The sequence below is a fragment of the Balaenoptera acutorostrata genome, chromosome 13, assembly GCF_949987535.1.
Source record: "Balaenoptera acutorostrata chromosome 13, mBalAcu1.1, whole genome shotgun sequence".
Classification (NCBI taxonomy): Eukaryota; Metazoa; Chordata; class Mammalia; order Artiodactyla; family Balaenopteridae; genus Balaenoptera; species Balaenoptera acutorostrata.
This window is the reverse complement of record NC_080076.1, coordinates 85,074,504-85,094,854: the sequence shown is the minus strand read 5'-3', so window position 1 is coordinate 85,094,854 and position 20,351 is coordinate 85,074,504. Positions and strand designations below refer to the sequence as shown.

General features: G+C 42.9%; 2 protein-coding genes across 3 annotated transcripts in view; one reads left to right on the top strand and one right to left on the bottom strand.

Annotated features, from left to right (window-relative positions):
* The window catches only part of P2RX7 (purinergic receptor P2X 7), a 53,707-nt gene extending 44,452 nt beyond the window's left edge, over positions 1-9,255 (bottom strand). For both annotated transcript variants that reach the window (XM_007189522.2, XM_057526621.1), the window contains exon 1: positions 9,011-9,255. In XM_007189522.2, coding sequence (XP_007189584.2) covers positions 9,011-9,135 — 125 coding nt within the window. In that variant the 5' untranslated portion in view covers positions 9,136-9,255. The remainder of the gene's footprint in view (positions 1-9,010) is intronic.
* The window catches only part of IFT81 (intraflagellar transport 81), a 203,125-nt gene that overhangs the window by 71,607 nt on the left and 111,167 nt on the right, over positions 1-20,351 (top strand). The gene's annotated exons all lie outside the window — the stretch shown is intronic.

Sequence of the window (20,351 nt, the reverse complement as noted above, 5' to 3'; positions counted from 1 at the left end):
GTCTCTTTATGCCCCCACCTAGACACACAAACATGGCCACGCTCTACATGCTATTATGTAACCTGCTGTTTTTACTCAATAATATGTTATTAACTCTTTCCACAACAGTATTGATAAATGTATGATAAAGATAGATCTATGATATGTAACCACTTTGAATAGTTATGGAGTATTCTAGTATTCAGGTTGGAACATAAGAAATTGCCCATTTTGTAGACCAAAACAGTAGAATATTGGCAATTTCATATGGTTCAGCCTAAGAAATGAATTGTGAAAATTTGCCAACTGGTCTCTTACTGATGGATATTTAAATGGAAATTTTGTTCATTTTTCCCACTTATAAACGTTTTTGATAATCTTGATATAGCTTTTACTACATGCCAAGCACTCTTCTAAACGTATATTAATAACAAATATTAACTCTTTCAATCCTAACCTCCCCAAAAATAATCTTGTAAAGAAGCTATAGTATTACCCCCACCTTATAGCTGAACAAACTGTGGCACAGAGAAAGTGTGCCCAAGTTCACATAGTGCTATAGACTGAATGTTTGAGACCCCGCAAAATTCATAAGTTGAAACCTAACCCCTATGCGTTTGTATGAGGAGGTGGGGCCTTTGGGAAGTGAACAGGTCATGAAGGTGGAGCCCTTACGAATGGGATTAGTACCCTTATAAAAGAGGCCCCAGAAAAACCTCACCTCTTCTGCCATGTGAGGATACAGCAAAAAGATGACCATCTATGAACCAGGAAGTGGGTTCTCACCAGATACCATATCTGCTGGTGCATTGATCTTGGAATTTCCAGCTTCTAGAACCATGAGAAATAAATTTCTGTTGTTTATAAGCTACTCAGTCTATGGCATTTTGTTATAGTGGCCCCAGTGAACTAAGACACATAGTAAGTAGCAACACTGGCTCCACAGCTTATGCTCTTTTGTGTGCTATTGTAAATGGAATTGTTTTCTTAATTTCTTTTTTAGATTGCTCATTGTTGGTGTATAGAAACACACTGATTTTTGTGTGTTGATCTTGTACCTTGAAACTTTATTGATTGGTTTATTAACTTTAACATTTTTTTGTGAATTCTTTGTGATTCTCCATGTATAGGATCTTATCATCTAAGTACAGTTTATGTCTTCCTTTCCAATTTGGATGCCTTTTATTTCTTTTTCTTGCTTAATTGTTCTAGCTAGAATGTCCAGTACAGTGTCGAATAACAGGCATTTCAGTGGTGAAAACAGGCATCTTTGTCTTGTTCTTGATCTTTGGGGGCAGGGGGAAGCCCTCAGTCTTTTACCACTGAGGCTCGGTCTGTTCTCTCTCTCTTTTTTAAAAAATATTCATTTATTTATCTGGCTGCGCCGTGTGTTAATTGTGGTACGCGGGATCTTCGTTGCGGCATGCAGGATCTTTATCTGCGGCATGCGGGCTCTTAGTTGGGGCCTGTGGGATCTAGTTCCCTGACCAGGGATCGAACCTGGGCCCCCTGCATTGGGAGCACAGATCTTAACCACTGGACCACCACGGAAGTCCCTCAGTCTGTTCTCTTAAACACTATGCTTCATTGCCTCTCCACTCTCCTCATTCATGTTGCCAGGCACATATTTACGCAAGAATCTTTTCACACCTGAGGTAAATTTACACCTTTTAAAATAAATTTCTGGGTCAAAGGGTGTGCACATTTTTTATCTTGATTCATTTTGCCAAACCACAAAAGCTTGAAGCACTTCATGTTTTCACCAGCAAAGCAAGAGTGCATGCTCCACAACCCTCAGAATGGGAGAAAATATTTGCAAATGAAGCAGCTGACAAAGGATTAATCTCCAAAATATACAAGTAGCTCATGCAACTCAATATCACAAAAAACACAACCCAATCCAAAAATGGACGGAAGACCTAAATAGACATTTCTCCAAAGAAGACATACAGATGGCCAACAAACACATGAAAAGATGCTCAACTTCACTAATCATTAGAGAAATGCAAATCAAAACCACAATGAGATATCACCTCACACCAGTCAGAATGGCCATCATTAAAATCTAGAAACAATAAATGCTGGAGAGGGTGTAGAGAAAAGGGAGACTTCCTGCACTGTTGGTGGGAATGTAAATTGATACAGCCACTATGGAGAACGGTATGGAGGTTCCTTAAAAAATGAAAAATAGAACTACCATATGACCCAGCCATCCCACTACTGGGCATATACTCTGAGAAAATTCAAAAAGATACATGTACCACAATGTTCATTGCAACACTATTTACAATAGCCAGGACATGGAAACAACCTAAATGTCCATTGACAGATGAATGGATAAAAAAGATGCGACACATACATACAATGGAATATTACTCAGCCATAAAAAGGAACGAAATTGAGTTATTTGTAGTGAGGTAGATGGGCCTAGAGTCTGTCATACAGAGTGAAGTAAGTCAGAAAGAGAAAAACGAATACTATATGCTAATGCATATATATGGAATCTAGAAAAATGGTACTGATGAACCTAGTGGTAGGGCAGGAATAAAGATGCAGATGTTGAGAACGGACTTGAGGACACAGGGGGGAAGGGGAGGCTGAGACGTAGTGAGAGAGTAACATTAACATATATACACTACCAAATGTAAAATAGATAGTGGGAAGCAGCCGCCTAGGACAGGGAGATCAGCTCGGTGCTTTGTGACGCAGCCATTTGGAAAATGTCCAGTAGAAAAGGGACCACAGGGCAGAACTCTAATCAAAAGGGAAAAATTACAGGGAGATAGATTTTGGTTCAATGTAAGGAAGAAATGTCTAACAATTAGAACAGTCCCAGAACAGAACAAGCTTTCCTTGTGGTTGCTAGTTGGTGACGACAGCAACGATGATGATGATGATGATGGTATCGATGACGATGACAGCGTGATGATAATTTTCATTTATCTCATCATCTCCTTTTCTCTCGTCTCCTCTCCATCTGCATTTCAACATCATTTCCCAATTTAAAAATAAACCCTCCCTCTACCACTTGATTCCTCTCTTCTCCTTTGTAGCCAAGTCCCTTGAAAAAGTGAGTCACCACATCCATTTCCGCATCTCCATTCACTCCTCTGCTCACTCCAGTCTGGCTCCCCCCCGCCAGAACGTCTATAAAGCTTCTCGTGCCCAGTAAACAACACCACCATCGCTAAATCCAATAGACACGCCACAGACCTGTCAGATTCTCAGCAGCATTTGACACCAGTGACCATGCACCACCCCCTTGCCTCCCCTTCTTCCGTCAGCTTCCCAGAATCCACATTCTCCTGACTTCCTTTGGTTCCCCACGTTCGCCCTTTCTGAGAATCCTTTGGAGACCTCTGTGCTTCCCATCATTTAAAGGTTAGCATTCCTTAGGGGTCTGTTCTAAGCCCTCTTGCCTTCTCACCTACATCCTCTCTTGCTGGTCAGTTGCAGCTACTTCCATAGTTCTAGTTACCATTTGTATGCTGGTGATATGTAAATCTACATCTCCAGCTCCAGATTCATATATCCAACTAAGCATTTGTATTTGTATGTCCCATAGATATGTCAAGCTCAGTGCCTTCAGCTCTGAATTCATCTTCCACCCTAAATGGGCTTTTTTTCCTCACATTTCCTATCCCCATAATTTCGTCCACCACTCATCAATTGCCCAAGCCAGAACATGGCACACTCCCTGATTTATCCTTTCCCTCATTCCCCCCCGTCCATTCAATTGTCAATTTTTTTTGTTTTATCTTCCTAATGTTATTCAAAACAGTCTACTTCTCTCCTCTACCACTGTCAACTCCTCAGTCCAGATCACCATTAACTCACCTGGATGACCCAATAGCCTCCTAAATTGTCTCCCTCCCTCCGTTTGTACTCTTACCTCCTCCATTCTCTGCAATACTTTAGTGGGAGCGTGGACTCTGGGGTGAGATACTTGGGTTCAACATTGGCTCTACCACTTACTACCTACATGACTTTATGTAAGTAACTTAGCCTTTCTGAGTCATCATTTCTTCTTCTATAATTAGGGGACATTAGTATTATATTGGCCAGGGTTTCTAGTTCTAAACAACAGAGTTCACTCTGCCTAGTTTAAGAAGAGAGATTGTCTAGAAAAGGCAAATCTATAGAGGCAGGGAATAGATTAGTGGTTGCCTGGGTCCAGGGGGTGGGAATGGGGAGTGACTGCAAATGGGAATGAGGGATCTTACTGGGGTGATGAAATGTTCTAAAACTGGATTATGATGATGGTTGTACAACTCGGCAAATTTACTAAAAATCATTGAAGTGTATGCTTAAAATGGGTGATTTTATGATATATAAATTTATACCCCAATAAAATTGTTAAAAAATAAAGGAAGAAAGAGATTTTAAAGGACATTAGGCAGTTCTTACAATCTCTTAGAGGACCAAAAACCAGGATTGCTGAGACACTGCACAGCCAGGAACAACACCCAGAGAACAGGGACTGTTCCAAAGAAAAGACTCGGCCAGCCACTGCTAAGCCCTAAGGTGGGAACTCGTGCCAATAATGTTTGGGAATGAGTGCCAGAATCTTAATCACTGCCATCCCAATGAGCTGAATGCCTGGGGCTATACCTCCTATAGTAGGCTGAATAATGGCACCAAAGCTATGAGGTCCTAATCCCCAGAATTTATAACTGTTACCCTATTTGGGAAAAGGGTCTTTACAGATGTGATTAAGTTAGGGATTTTTAGATGGTGAGATTATGCTGGATTATCAAGGTAGGCCCTACATGCCATCATATGTGTTCTTATAAGAGAGAGACAGAGGGAGATTTCATGCACGCGCGCGCACACACACACACACACACACACATACAGGAGAAAGTTTTGTGAAGGTGGAGCAGAGTCAAGGATGCTGGCCTTGAAGATTGGAGTGATGTGATAACAAGCCAAGGAACACAGGCCACCCCCAGAACCTGGAAGAGGCAAGGAAGGATTCTCCCCTGGAACCTTGGAGGGAGCGTGGCCCTGCCGACACCTTGATTTTGGCCCAGTGATACTGATTTTAGATGTCTCTAGAACTGTGAAAGAATAAATCGTTGTTTTAAGTTACCAAGTTTGTGGTTAATTGTTACAGCAGTGACAGGCAACTGACAACTGTGCAAGAGAACAAGTGGAAGTCCACATACTGCTTATTCAGACATTTAAAAGTCATAACAGACTTTTTTTTTGTATAAATTTATTTATTTTTATTTTTGGCTGCGTTGGGCCTTCGTTGCTGCATGTGGGCTTTCTCTAGTTGCAGTGAGCAGGGGCTACTCTTTGTGGCAGTGCGTGGGCTTTTCATCATGGTGGTTTCTCTTGTTGCGGAGCATGGGCTCTAGACATGCGGGCTTCAGTAGTTGTGGCGCGCGGGCTCAGTAGTTGTGGCCCGCGGGCTCTAGAGCACAGGCTCAGTAGTTGTGGTGCATGGGCTTAGTTGCTCTGCGGCATGTGGGATCTTCCTGGACAAGGGCTCAAACCCGTGTCCCCTGCATTGGCAGGTGGATTCTTAACCACTGCGCCACCAGGGAAGTCCCTAAAAGTCATAACAGACTTTAAAATGAAACATGTTTTTTCATCTACCCTGACATACCTTCATTACAACCTGGAAGGCCAGATTCATGTTTAGAATTCTTGGACTCCTCAGAATTCTGTGCCAGAACTTGGAAGCATTGGTTGAAGAGGCCTCTGACCCTTAGCCCTTAGCCCACCCCCCTTCTTATCTCACTCTGGCTCCTCCCAGCTCTGTGAGGGCCCCGTGCACCTGTGTATGGATACCCTGCACTGTATGCCTAAGCCCCCTCCACACCCTCCACCTGCATTCAGCTGCCCCTTGGCCACCCCTTGATCTCAGGAGCATGCCCCGGGTGCTGTGGTCTTCTCTCAAGAGGATAAATCTGGGAAAAGGTTAAGGGCCATTTGGGAAGAGAATTCTGGGGTCCTACATACCGAGCATGGTGGGATGGGGGGAGTGCATCCAGTGCTCTGGATTGGCACATTCTGCCCCTGAGGCAGCAGACTTCTAAGGGGACACCAATATTTCCTGTATCCTGGCATACACACCCTGCCTAATCCCCCAAACTTTGAGTATGATGGAAATGCTTCCACAATTAGATTATACTATACAGTTGACCTGAAGCTAGCAAGATCATCTGGGTGGGCCTGACCCAAACACACGAGTCCTTTAAAAGCAGAGAATTTCCTTTGGCTGGTCCCAGAAGAGAGGTCAAAGATTTGAGGCATGAGAACATTGTATATCATCACTGGCTTGAAGATGGAAGGGGCCACATGGTAAATAGTGCAAGTGGTCTCTAGGATCTGAGAGTGGCCCCTGGCTGACAGAGCTCTGAATCCCATGATGGCATGGGATTGAATTCTACCAACAGGAAGAATGAGCCTAGAAGTGAATTTTCTCCCAGAGTCTCAAAGTGAGAACTCAGCACAGCTGACACTTTGATTTCAACCTTGTGAGACCCTGAGCAGAGCACCCAGTCACGCCAGGCCCAAACTGCTGATCTACAGAACTGTGAGCTAATAAGTGATGGTGTTTTAGGCCACTGAGTTTGTGGTAATTTGTTACGCAGCAACAGAAAACTAATACAGCCCCACAGGTTCCTTACTCCATGGGGAAGCTCGCAGCTAGCGGAGGGCCAGGGTGGGATCTCTGAAGTGTGGGGTCCAGGAAGCAGTCCCTATTGTGTAGGTCAAGGCTGGTACTGCCCCCATACATTCCTTAAGATGAATTCTGCTCATGCCCAGCACCCTATGCTATTTCCTGTGTACCAAAGTGTTGTTGCATGGTGCGTATGTTTGAAAAGCTTGGGTCTCAAAGGTGAAGGTGAAGGAGCTGTCTTATTTTAGGGGACATGTTGAGTGGAAAATGTTCACAGGTAGGGAAGCAAGATGCTCACTCTATGAGAAGCGTGTGAGAACAGAAACTGACTGAGGGAACCCCATCTCACGTTTACCCTGGGGCACCCAATTGCTGAGTCATTGCACTGTTTAAATTGTGCTCTCTCTTCATGCTCCTGTGGAACATGTACAACTGAATCTGAGGGAATTAAATGCTCGTAAGTAAAGATTCCACCATATGAAAGAAAAATATCATTATAAGGTGTTCTCATAATAATCTGTTCGTATATATACAGCAATCTTCTTTTAAGACATTGCGTGCTAGACCCAAGAATACCAGGAAGCCGCATCACAAAGTGGAATTGTGACATATGATCTATGTATTGATTCATAAGGGAGAATTTACTAACTATATTCTTTATTATCCATTCTGTGATATCTGGTCTAAGTAATATGTCTTTAGAATTTTAATATACATGCTTATTATTTAATATTTGTTGCATAGAAAACATATGACTCAAATAATGATAATCCTAATAATATCAGATGAGGAACCAAGGCTCATAAAGGTGAAGGAGTTTTGAATCCACATTTCCAGATCTGAAATCCCAAGCTTGGGCATGATTACCTTGAGGGTCAAAGGAGAGAGTGTATATGAAAGTACCTATTATATTCAAAAAGATTATTTTTAAAAAATAGCTACCATTTGTGAAGCTCTTACCCTATGCTAGGCATTGATAAGAGCTTGTCATGCCTTTTCTTGTATAATTATCACAACAACTCTATGAACAGATGCGAAACTGAGGCTCAGAGAGGTTAAGTGACTTGGTCAAGGAAATTTAGCCAGGTTTATGAAATAAGTTGCTTTAACTTTTAGCTGGTAAACTGCATTGTCTCCCTAATAGATGCAAGTTATCATCGTCATCACCACCACCATCACAAAGAACAAGGGGGCATTAGCCATTAGGGAAATATGAATCAAAATCACAACGAGATACTCACTGGGATGCCTATAATCCAAAAGAGAGACAATAGCAAGTGATGATGAGGATGTGAAGGAACTGGATGTACGTTGTTGGTGGGAATATGAAATGGTGCAGCCACTGTGAAAAACAACTGGGTAGTTTCTCAGAAGATTAAAATTAGAGTTTACCAAGCGATCCACCAATTCCATTTTTAGGTACATACCCAAGAAAACTGAAGACATGTTCATACAAAAATGTGTACACAAATGTTCACAGCAGCATCGTTCATCACAGCCGAAAATTGGAAACAACCCAAATTTCCACCCAAAAGTGGTATATCCATATAATGGAGTATTACTCAGCCAAAAAAAAAAGGAATGCAGTAGAGATACATATTCCAACATGGATGAACCTTGAAAACATAATGCTAAGTGGAAGAAGCCAGACATAAATGATCCATTTATAATGAAATATCCAGAATATGCAAATCCATAGAGACAGAAAGTAGATCAGTGGGTGCCTGGAGCTGCAGGGGAATAGGAGGATTGAGAGTGATGGTTAAGGGATGAGGGAGTGGGTTTTTTTTTTTTTGAGGTGATGAAAATATTCTAAAATTGATTGTGGTGATGGTTGCACAACTCTTTGAATATACTAAAAACTACTGAATTACACACTTTAAATGAGTGAGTTGAATGGTATGTGAATTATATCTCAATAAGCTGTTAAACAAAAAAAGAGCAAGGAGGGTCTTGCTGACCCTGGCGAGGACCTAAAGTTACATTTACAGGTCTGGTCCTATTCCTCCCCCTAAGCGGTGATGACTCATGTAGATGCCAGCATTATCACCAGGCGTGCCCTGAATCCTTGACTCCTCCCTGGGAATCCAGGATGTTGCCCTGCATTTTCCCACCTGCCCCAGGCATGCCCTGCTCAGCTCGCCCCAGCAGCCCTGGGTTAGAACCCAAAGTGTCACCCTCCCTTCTCGTGGCTTCCCCCTGCAGGAGACTGGCACTACTTCCTCCCGCCTGCTGCTTCCTCCTCCGACTCCCACTCCTCCCCAGCTTGCTGTGAGCCTCATGTCTCAGATTTTAAAACCACAGGGAATTCAGGATGTGCACAGGAAGCTGGACCTTGAGCTTTTCTGTGCTGCCAGCCACTGCAGAGATTTAGGGTCATCCCCACAGCCCACTTACCTAATGTAGGAAAAGAACAACACATGGAAGAACCATTTAATGGTGCCATAATTCGTGCTCTGGATCCGGATGACTTTGTATGTCTCATACTGGAAGACATCGTTCCAGCTGCAACAGGCTGTCATGGTGAGAGGCTCGCTCTCCACTCGGGGCTGGACCAGGGCTCAACCCTCCCAGACCGGCCACAGCAGACCCACCAGTAAGAGGAAAATGAAACGTCCTTATTCTTAGCAGGAGCCTTTAAGTTTGAGTTCCTCCAATGATGGCAGAGTCGGGGCGGGCACTGGCAGCTGCCCAAGATGTGGCTGGGAATAAACAAGAAAAGCCAAGTCCAACAGGCCCAGCTGGCAGATGTCCCCGCCCCAGCCGGCCTCCCCCGGATGCCTGCACAAAGATGGTGTTCAAAGGAAAGGCCTTTTAAGAATTCTGCCTTATCCCCTTTTTCCTTTCACTTTTTTTGGGGTCATTTCAGTTGGGGTAAAGGGGCAGCCCTTCAAATGTCAGGAGACCCAGTGCTTCCACTGTGCCTTAGGAAAGAGCCTAGATCTTTCCATTGCCTCAAGCCCCACTCAGAGACTGATTAGTTCATTTCTACAACCATTTATTCAGCCCCAGATGTATGTGAACACTGGATGAATGAAGGTCTCCCCCCCTCCTCCCTCCCTCACGTCCTCACAACACTCTGGTCTGTGGAGGAGGAATTAGATTTGCTGCAGGCTGGGTTTGGGGGAGGACTTTATTGCTATGCTGGATATTTCCTGCCTGACCCTCAAGATCCACTTTCCACTCTGCTTTATTCCCCCGGGAGGTCAACCCATGACCTAGCCCAATCAGCCTAAAAAACAAACCTGCCATCCAACAAAATCAGGTTTATTGACCCATTCAGTGAGGGAGTATACATCATCAAACAAAGGGATAGAGTTATCATCAGATTCCGGGGAAGGTGGAGTTTAGATCAAATTTAAATGAAATCAAGTTTTCACAGGTTCAGAGCAAAGCAGTTTTATATAAAACGGTCAACTTTAGATCTGGATTGCAAAGTGGACCCAGGGCCTTGTTTCCTTGGAAGCAATAAGGCTAAGATAGATGTTGATTGTTGTTTCCAGAAACCCATTATCTGAAGCTCTGCACCTGAGCTGCAAATCGAGGCTGCCTCTCTGTTTCAAGGTGACTAAGATCCTCCAGGCAAAGCAGGAACATTTCATTCTTACAGATGCAATTTCAAATAGCAAAGTTTGTGATAGTCCATGATTTTAGAGGAGGATGTTTCTCAGTAAGTAACAAAGTAGCAGTAACTCACTCAAAGATGGGGGCTATTATCACCTTACAGCTACACAGAAATACTGTTTCATGTTCCCTCTGCTGTGGACTTAATCCATTTCTGCTCTTCCTGCCTGTGGAATGTGGTTAAGACTCCGCGCTCCCAATGCAGGGTGCCCGGGTTCCATCCCTGGTCAGCCCGCATGCCACAACTAAAAGATCCTGCATGCCACGACTAAGATCCCACACGCAGCAACAAAAATCCTGCATGCCACAACTAAGACCCAGCACAGCCAAATAAATAAATAAATACTAAAAAAAAATCCAATGGTCTCTGGGGAGGGAACAGGGGGATTAGTCAGTGTCAAGAGACTTACTTATCACCTTTCTATGAAGTTTTCTCCACCATATGTATGCATTACTTAAAAAAAACACTGATAGATTTTTAAAAGCTGTATCTCCAGACCAAACCTGCCTTTTGAGCTCCATACCTGTAGTCTATGAACCTCCAGACCTAAATATCCCGCAGACACTTCAAATCACAACTTAAAAATGGAACACTTTCCCATAAAATAATAGTGTGAGCAAGGACTAATGAGAGCAAGAGAGTGGAGACAGTAGTTGTGGGCTACTTTTCCTGTTAGCTTGGCTATGTGAGAAGAGGGGTAAGGGTGATTTTTAATGGGGGTCACAGAGTCTAGAGAAGATTGGTGCATGTGGTTAAGATGGAAACATTTGAGCCATTCAAAGATGTTCAAAGTGGAATGTCAAGAACAGTGGTCTGTTTCTTTGTGAAGTAGAAACTCAGGTCATGAATGGAACAGAGATTGGAGGGCTTGGGTGAATTTCTCTTATTCAAGTGTGTGTGTGTGTGTGTGTGTGTGTGTGTGTGTGTGTGTGTTTCTGGTTACAGGTCAGAAAATCAAGTGACTTTCTTCAGAAAAAAAGCAAGTTTTTTTGAGGAAGCACTGTTATCTCACAGAACTCAAATGCATGAAATGTGGCTCCAAATGGTGAGAACCCATGAGTAGAACAGGAAACTAATAAAACGTCCCGCGCTGAGGCCGCTCTTTCAATTTGCCTGAAGCTGTGAGGTCCCACCTCTGCCTGTCTCTCTGTCCACCCACAATGTGTCTCTCTAAACACTGGCCATCTCTTCTTCTCTGAGGACATGTGGCCAATCAAGGCTATCATGGTTAGATGTCCACGTGAAAGTTCAAGTGAAAGCCCAGATCAACGCCCAATTCCAGAATCCCAGGGGAGTGAATCTGATTGTTCTGGCTATTTATCTCTGGTCCAATCAGCTATGGCTGTGGGTGGGGTCACAGAACAAATACAGCATCAGGGGCCCTGCCTTGGTGAGGAGAGGGAGGGGAGGGAGGACTGGGAGGAAGAAAGAACGGAAGGAGGGAGAGAAGGAGGTGTGGTTCTCAGAGAATAGAGGCTCCTAGGCTGGGGGACTCTGGTTAAATACCCCAGCCCCTCTCTCTCGGGTGGGACAATTCAAAGGCAGCCTAGGCAGTCTCCCAGAGGTCCCTAGTGAGTTTGGGCCCCAGATGCCCACAGCAGTGACATGCTGCTTCCTGTATTGGCTGCCTTCCCTTCCTTCCCTGTGCCACTTCCCCACTCCCCTTCCTGGCCTCACCCCAAATAAGCTATTTCCACCCAGGGTCTGCTTTGGGGAAACCCAGTCTATTTCAGTCTCCTGTGCTGTCGTTAAGGAGTTGGGAATTTATTCTGAGAACAATAGGTGGAGTTCTAAGCAACGTTGTGGCATGATCTTATTTGCACTTTAGTAAAATCACTCTGGCTGCACTGTGGAAGTGGATAGAAGGGGCAAGATGAGGCAGGGGTTCTGCCCAGGGAGGGGGCATAGTGACATGGAGGGGGGCTGAGGGCAGATCCCCAAAGAATCCAACACCAAGGAGACTAAGCAGAGGCATCAGGGAAGGCGAGGAAAACCAAGGGGGGGTGTGCACTCAGAAGCCAACTGGAGAGCAGTTCACAAATAAGCCAGGGGCCACAGGAGATATTAAGAGCGATTATAGTGCTGCAGAATTAAAGGGCACTAGTGAGGAAGCTGACAGGTAACTTAGTGGAACAAGATCAAGTCAAGTATTAAACCCAAAGATAGGTGGGAACTTAGCATATGATAAAAACATTTTAAAATCAGGGGAGAAAGAAATTACTCAAAATGTGATCTCACAGCAATTGGCCAGCCATTTACAGGAGGCCGGTGGAGGGGAGGGGATGTGGTATTCTAACTTTTCATATTTAAAAAGATGTGTAGCTGTTTGAAATGTAATAGAATCATCAAAAGTGAACAAAATCAGCTACACAAAAGGGATATTCAAGTCACCGTTCTGTTTGTGTTGCACACATTTTGCATTATGGTAGAAATGCAAATGTAACTGGATGCCCTTTGAAATAACTCAACTGATAACTACACCACACCAGCACCTGGCTGATGCTTGGTTCTTTCTCCCACTCAGACTCCTCCTTGGTGTCAAGACTAGGTTGGAGGGACTTCCCTGGTGGCGCAGTGCTTAAGAATCCGCCTGCCAATGCAGGGGACACGGGTTTGAGCCCTGGTCCGGGAAGATCCCACATGCCATGGAGCAACTAAGCCTGTGCACCACAACTACTGAGTCGCTCTAGAGCCCGTAAGCCACAACTACTGAAGCCCGCGCGCCTAGAGCCCATGCTCTGCAACAAGAGAAGCATGAGAAGCCCGCAATGAGAAGCCCGTGCACCGCAATGAAGAGTAGCCCCACTCGCTGCAACTAGAGAAAAGCCCACGCGCAGCAATGAAGACCCAACGCAGCCAAAAATAAATTAAAAAAATAAAAAAGACTAGGATGGATTTGCAGTGATGATAAGATGATGATGAGAGCCTCTTACTCTCCTTCAGGAATATGTTTCAGCCAGGATTCACTGTGGTTTCTTTCTTAGTAACTGGAGCTACTAAAAAAAGCATGTCAAAATGATGTTAATTTCACCTTTCTGCATGGCAATTTCTTGTGAACTTGCCCCTCTAACCCTCTCTTCCTTCCTTCGCATCACCTAATTCATAATTCTTATAATAAGTTGGTCAAGAGTCTAGTGCTTAGGGATGTCACAGAGTTAGGAGAAATACCCAGTGCCCTGGTATTCAAAAATGTTTTTCTTTGAGTTACACTAAATTGGTGCTGTCTAAGGGAGTGGCCAGTAGCCATACGTGGCTATTTAAATTTAAATTAATTAAAATCAAGTGAAATTTAAAATTCAGTCCCTCAGTCGCACTTGCCATTATTCCAGTGCTCAACAGCTACATGTGGCCAGTGGCTACCACAGTGAAGATGTAGAACATTTCCACCACCGGAGAAAGTTCTATCAGACAGCACTGCTGACTAAATCTGTGGGATAGAGGAAAAGGTGATATACAGTTGCAAGTAAGTGAGGAAGGTGAGGGTGGTCCCAGTCAGATGGCATCTATTTTTTTGCGTGAAATAGGAGGCAGAGTTGCCTGATGAGAGAGAAAGGGAAGGCAGAGGGGTAGGAGAGTCCACGAGAGTGAAGAAGATTCAAAACAGTTGCTATGGTAACCAGGAGACGCGAGCCAACAAGCAAAACAGGAATTCCAGGGTGGTGCTGAGAATTAAAGACTATGAATTTGTTATTGCAACAGTCTGCATGACTGAGATTATGATAAGGTTCTTCCCACCTACAGGATCCACCTCCCACCTCCACACCCAGAGACCAACCCACTCTTGCCAAGTGGTTCAGATAGTTTTAGAGTTTGTAATCACTGATATCTACTACCTTTATTCTGGTCTTCTACATTTGTTCCAGAAACATTGTGAGCAAAGCTACGTCTCTGCCTCGCCTTCCACCTAAGTCACCCTTTTCCTGGGGCTTGTATCCCTTGCCAGCCCCACAATGCAAGGCAAGAAGCTCCTCTTTTCCCCCTAACTCAACCCAAACACTAGGAATGTCTTGTTTCACTCCATTTATTCTGGGTGTAATTCCTGTATCCTTCTCATGGGTGCTGGATTCTTTTAATCCCAAGATCATCTCTCCACTCCACTCCATCCAAGCCAAATACACATGCTCTTCTTGGAAACTTTTAAAATCCATTTCCTAGTCAAGAGCTGGCCACTTCAGGTGATAACTGAGGTGTTCTGCAATCCTAAACACAGAGGATGGGGAAGGGTGGGGAAAACTGTCATTCTTCTTCTAATGGTGGATGGGAGAGAGGTGTTTGGGGTTTCTAGAGGACCAGGGACCTATTGTTTTCTCCATCAGTCTTAGCAGGACAGGTATGAAGACAGTATAGAAAGATATGTGGGCTTTCCTGGTGGCACAGTGGTTAAGAATCTGCCTGCCAATGCAGGGGACATGGGTTCGAGCCCTGGTACAAGAAGATCCCACATGCTGCGGAGCAACTAAGCCCGTGCGCCACAACTACTGAGCCTGCGTGCCACAGCTACTGAAGCCCATGTGCCTAGAGCCCGTGCTCCACAACAAGAGAAGCCACTGCAATGAGAAGCCCGCGCACCACAGCAAAGAGTAGCCCTCGCTCGCTGCAACTAAAGAAAGCCCGCGTGCAACAATGAAGATCCAACACAGCCATAAATAAATAAATAAATTTTAAAAAAGAAAGAAAAGAAGGATATGTACATTGATCCAGGGCTGAGCTTTTGCTGGGAGTTAAAAACTATGTCATTTAGGGTGTTTTATGTGAAAGTAATAGAATGCTTGACTCAAACTGGCTTAATATGAAATAAATTATTATCTTATAAGATATTGAGAGGGAGGACAAACTTCAAAGCGGGTTGATCTTGTGACTTGACAGCATCATCAAGGACCCAGGTTCTTTCTATCTCTCTGCACCACCACCTTTGTTGTTGCGTTCATCCTCAGAAAGAAAGATCATCAATTCTTTTGTCTCTTTCATGGGAAAATCTTTCCCAGAACCCCTCTCTCCCCACCTTACTCTACCCTCTAGTACTAGAATTGAGTCACATGCCTGTTCCTTTACTGACACGGGAGAGGAAATGACCATGACCAACTTGGACCAATCACCTGTGTTCAAGTAGATATTGGGGACTCATCTATAATGTCCACTACTTGGGAACTGGCAAGAAAGTAGCTAAAGTGAGGACCACAGGATCTATGCTGGATAGAGAATGAAGTGGAGGAAGGAGGGTCCTGAGAGGGAGAAAGTAGAAGGGTCTGGGATTCTGGAGTTCAAAGAACTGCTAAGCCTGGAATAACTGAAAGAACAGAGGATACAAGAGTGAGGTCAGAGAAATGTAAGCCTTTGGAAGAAGATTAGTTCCAGGAGAAATTGAGGTCTAGGACATGGTCAAGGGAGGGGGTGGCTCAAGTAGAGTGGAGGTGAAGATCACTGGAATGAGGAGAGACAGGAGCCAAGGGGTCAGGAGGTTGGCCAAGTCTTCGGTCATTCTCATAGTCATCAAAATCATTAGTATGGTGTAGGAACTGGGATGGGGAGGAAGGATGAGCCAGATGCTAAAGTCCTCTAAGAACAAGGATTGACTGATGAGTAGACATCAGCAATGAGAAGGTATTGAAGGTGGTACACGTAGATGACTTGAGCCTCAGAGTTTAATCAAGATGAAGGCCCATTGATCCGGAAATAGAGTTGAGGACCATGGGGGACACCATGATAGTCGGAGAAGGATTTGCATCCTCTGGGGAGGGCTTCAAGGACTGTCAGGGGAGAGCCAAGTTTACGGGGGGCAGGAAGTAGAAGGAACTCTGTATGCTGAGGTCATGACCTGAAAAAGAAAAGAGCATGCCTTCCACTCTTCTCTATTCCGTTCCCACAATTTGCAATGAAACCCAGAGGTGAGCCGTATTTGATCCAGAGTATGAGAACTCATACTCCTCACCCACTGGTTAATAATAGAAGCAAGTCCAAAGCAACCCTTCCTAAATGTCCATTAATCCATTATCAGTATCCATTATCCATTAGTCCATTAGTCCATTAGTCCATTATCAGTATCTAGGGGTGTAGCAGACACTCAGCTACTCATTTGAAATCTGCTCTCTTTTTCTTTGTTAAGAGAATCCCCAATTTTGTCCAGGTTTCAAACCTTCAGGAAAGAGAACTCTGTACCCACCTCAGGGGTATCACGTTAATCCCATTCTACCTGTGGGTGACTGGTTTAGGTAGGAACGAATATGAAAGCTAATTATGGCCACCAAAACATGAAAGTTTATTAGAGGTCTTCTAAAGAAAGATGTCATTCCTAAGAGAGAGGCATGAGAAGAAATGGTCTTTCTAATGTGACATGCTCAGGATGGCAGAGCAGAACAATGGAAAGAACTTGTTGGCACCACTGAGTTAAGTAACTCTGGAGCCATCCTACCTTAGGACTTCTTTTCTTAAATATATTGTTTAAACCATTTTAACTGTGCTTTCTTTTACTCATAGCTGAAGCATTCTGATTTAAGAAGCATTGCTAGGGAACTGCTATAAAGTTCATCAGGAGGCTGGCAGACAATACCTCTGAAGCACAGAACAGGCAGATATACAATTTACGGGGTAATTAAGGACAGTGGGCTGCATCCTTGAGGTACAGAGACAGCAGGGACTCAACTGCCAAGAGGCAGCCTGCCCAACATCCGGGATGCATCTTAAGTCCAGCACCCTGACAACCTCCCGCCACTGTCATCTTTTCCTTGATGTCCTTGCCCTGGAATCTCCTGGTCATATTTGAACTCTGGAATATGTTATCAGAATATGGCTCAGGTATCTGCTACCTTGTATACTGAAAGCCTCATTTCTCTTCCCTTTTTTAATTCTCTGTGAGAGTTCTGCCAGCTTCTCCTTTAGACCAATTAACACAAGAGATGCTCTCACTCAAGTGACAGATGGGTTGACTACCTCTAACTTTCCAAAAACCAAAAACTTTTCTAAAAATTGTTGTAAAATATACATAACAAATTTTACCATTTTAACCAGTTTTTAAAAAACATTTTATTGAAGTATAGTTGATTTACAATGTTGTGTTACTTTCTGCTGTACAGCAAAGTGATTCAGTTAAACATATATATATTCTTTTTCATATTCTTTTCCATTATGGCTTATCACAGGATATTGAATATAGTTCCCTGGGCTATAGAGTAGGACCTTGTTGTTTATCCATCCTATATATACCAGTTCACATCTGCTAGTCCCAAATGCCCAATCCTTCCCTCCCCAACATTTTAACCAATTTTAAGTATACAGTTCAGTGGCACTAAGTATATTCACCTTGTTGTACAACCATCACTACCATTTATCTCCAGAACTTTTTTATTATCTCAAACTGAAACTCTGTACTCATTAAACAATAACCCTTCATTCCTTCCCCCCCAGCCCCTGGCAACCACCGTTCTACTTTCTGTCCCTATGAATTTGACTACTCTGGGTACCTCATATAAGTGGAATCATACCATATTTGTCCTTTTGTGTCTGGCTTATTTCACTTAGCATAACGTCTTCTAGGTTTGTCCATGTTGTAACATGTCAGAATTTCATCTTTTCTTGGATTGGAAGAATTAATGTGGTTAAAATGGCCATACTGCCCAAAGCAATCTACAGATTTAATGTGATCCCTATCAAATTACCCATGACATTATTAACAGAACTAGAACAAATAATCCTAAAATTTATATGGAACCATAAAAGACCCAGAATTGCCAAAGCAATCCTAAGGAAGAAGAACAAAGGTGGAGGCATAACCCTCCCAGACTTCAGGCAATACTACAAAGCTATTCAAAGTAATATTCAACAAAATATTCAAAGTAATCAAAACTGTGTGATAGTGGCACAAAAACAGACATATGGATCAATGGAACAGAATAGAGAGCCCAGATATAAACCCACAGTCTATTATTCTTTGACAAAGAAGGCAAGAATATACAATGAAGAAAAGTCAGTTTCTTCAGCAAGCAATATTGGGAAAACTGGACAGCCGCGTGCAAATCAATGAATTTAGAACACTCCCTCACACCATACATAAAAATAAACTCAAAATGGCTTAAAGACTTAAATATAAGATATGACACCCTAAAATTCCTAGAAGAGAACATAGGCAAAAGATTCTCAGACATAAAATGTAGCAGTGTTTCTTAGGTCAATCTCCCAAGGCAATAGAAATAAAAGCAAAAATAAACAAATGGGACCTAATCAAACTTACATGTTTTTGCACGGTAAAGGAAATCATAAACAAAATGAAAAGACAACCTACAGAATGGGAGAAAATATTTGCAAATGATGGAGGTTCCTTAAGAAAACTGAAAATAGAGTTACCATATGATCCAGCAATCCCACTCCTGGCATATATCCAGAGAAAACTCTAATTCAAAAAGATACATGCACCCCAATGTTCATAGCAGCACTATTTACAATAGCCAAGACTTGGAAGCAACCTAAATGTCCATTGACAGATGAATGGATAAAGAAGATGTCATATATATATATACAATGGAATACTACTTAGCCATAAAAAAAGAATGAAATAATGCCATTTGCAGCAACATGGATGGACCTAGAGATTTTCATATTAAGTGAAGCAAGTCAGACAGAGAAAGACAAATATCATACAATATCACTTATATGTGGAATCTAAAATATGATACAAATGAACTTATTTACAAAATAGAAACAGACTTGCAGACACAGAAAACAAATTTATGCTTACCAAAGTGGAAAGGGGGTGGGTATAAATTAGGAGTTTGGGATTAGCAGATATAACTTACTATATATAAAATAGATAAACAACAAGGTCCTACTGTATAGCACAGGGAACTATATTCAATATCTTTAACAAACTATAATGGTAAAGAATATACACATACACACATACACACACACACACACACACATACACACACACACATACACATATATATATATGTATAATCTGAATCACTTTGCCGTACACCAGAAACGAACACATGTTGTAAATCAACCATACTTCAATTTAAAAAAAGAATTTCGTTCCTTTTAAAATCTGAATAATTCTCTCTCTCTCTCCATTTAGTTTGTTTCCACCTTTTTGGCTATTGTGAATAGTCCTTCTCTGAACATGGTTGTACAAATTTCTGTTCATATCCCTGTTTTCAGTTCTTTTGGGTATATAGCCAGAAGTGGAATTGCTAGATCATGGCAATTGTATGTTTAATTTTTTTTAGAAACCAAGTTTTTTGTTTTTTGTTTTTTTTTAACTTACCAGGATATCCACATGTGCTTGAAAGCTTCCCCTTTTTAACCCCAAAGCTGAATACATCACCCTCAGGAGGGGAAATACTTTCCTTGTATCAGTGAGTCACCATCTCTCTCATTAAAGCAGAGATAAAAACCATTAGTTTAATTCCAACAGGGCATTCTGTAACAGAGAATAGAGGGGAAAGCAGAATAAAGTTATGCTGAATAGATGGAAATTTAGGACATGAAATGAAAAGCAGAAGCAGGGAGACAGAGAGAAAGCACAGAGGAGCTGAGGGTGGGGCTGAGGCATGAAGACCCACCAGCTCCAAAGGTCCCTAGAGTGACCCCGCACAGAGAATTCCTCACTAATTCTGGAGTCCAAGAACCCTGACCCATTTACAACTTATTGTGGGGTTTTTTTTTCCATGAAATCCCATGTTATATATTTCTCTCTGATCATATGCATAATAATTGTGACTAAAAGGAAAAGCCACTGTCAGTCTCTACACTCACAACACTCCTGACACCAAATATGTGGGTTTTCCACACCAACCAATTTCCCAGCTCTCTGGACACCGAAAGGGTGTCCTACAATTCAATCATGACACTAACTACTTAGAGTTAGCACAGACCCCGCAGGTTAAGGGCTCAGTCCCACAAGACTGCCCCCACTTCAGATGCGAGTCACAAGTAGTGCATCCCAGGTGTTTGACTTGGCTACAGATTGGGGGTTCTCATGACCCCTTCCTTGGGTTTAGTAGTTTACTGTAATGGCTCACAGAACTCAGGGAAACATGTTTATTGGTTTACTGTAAAGGACATAAAAAAGGAGACAAAAGAACAGCCAGATGAAGAGGTACATAGATAGGGCGAGGT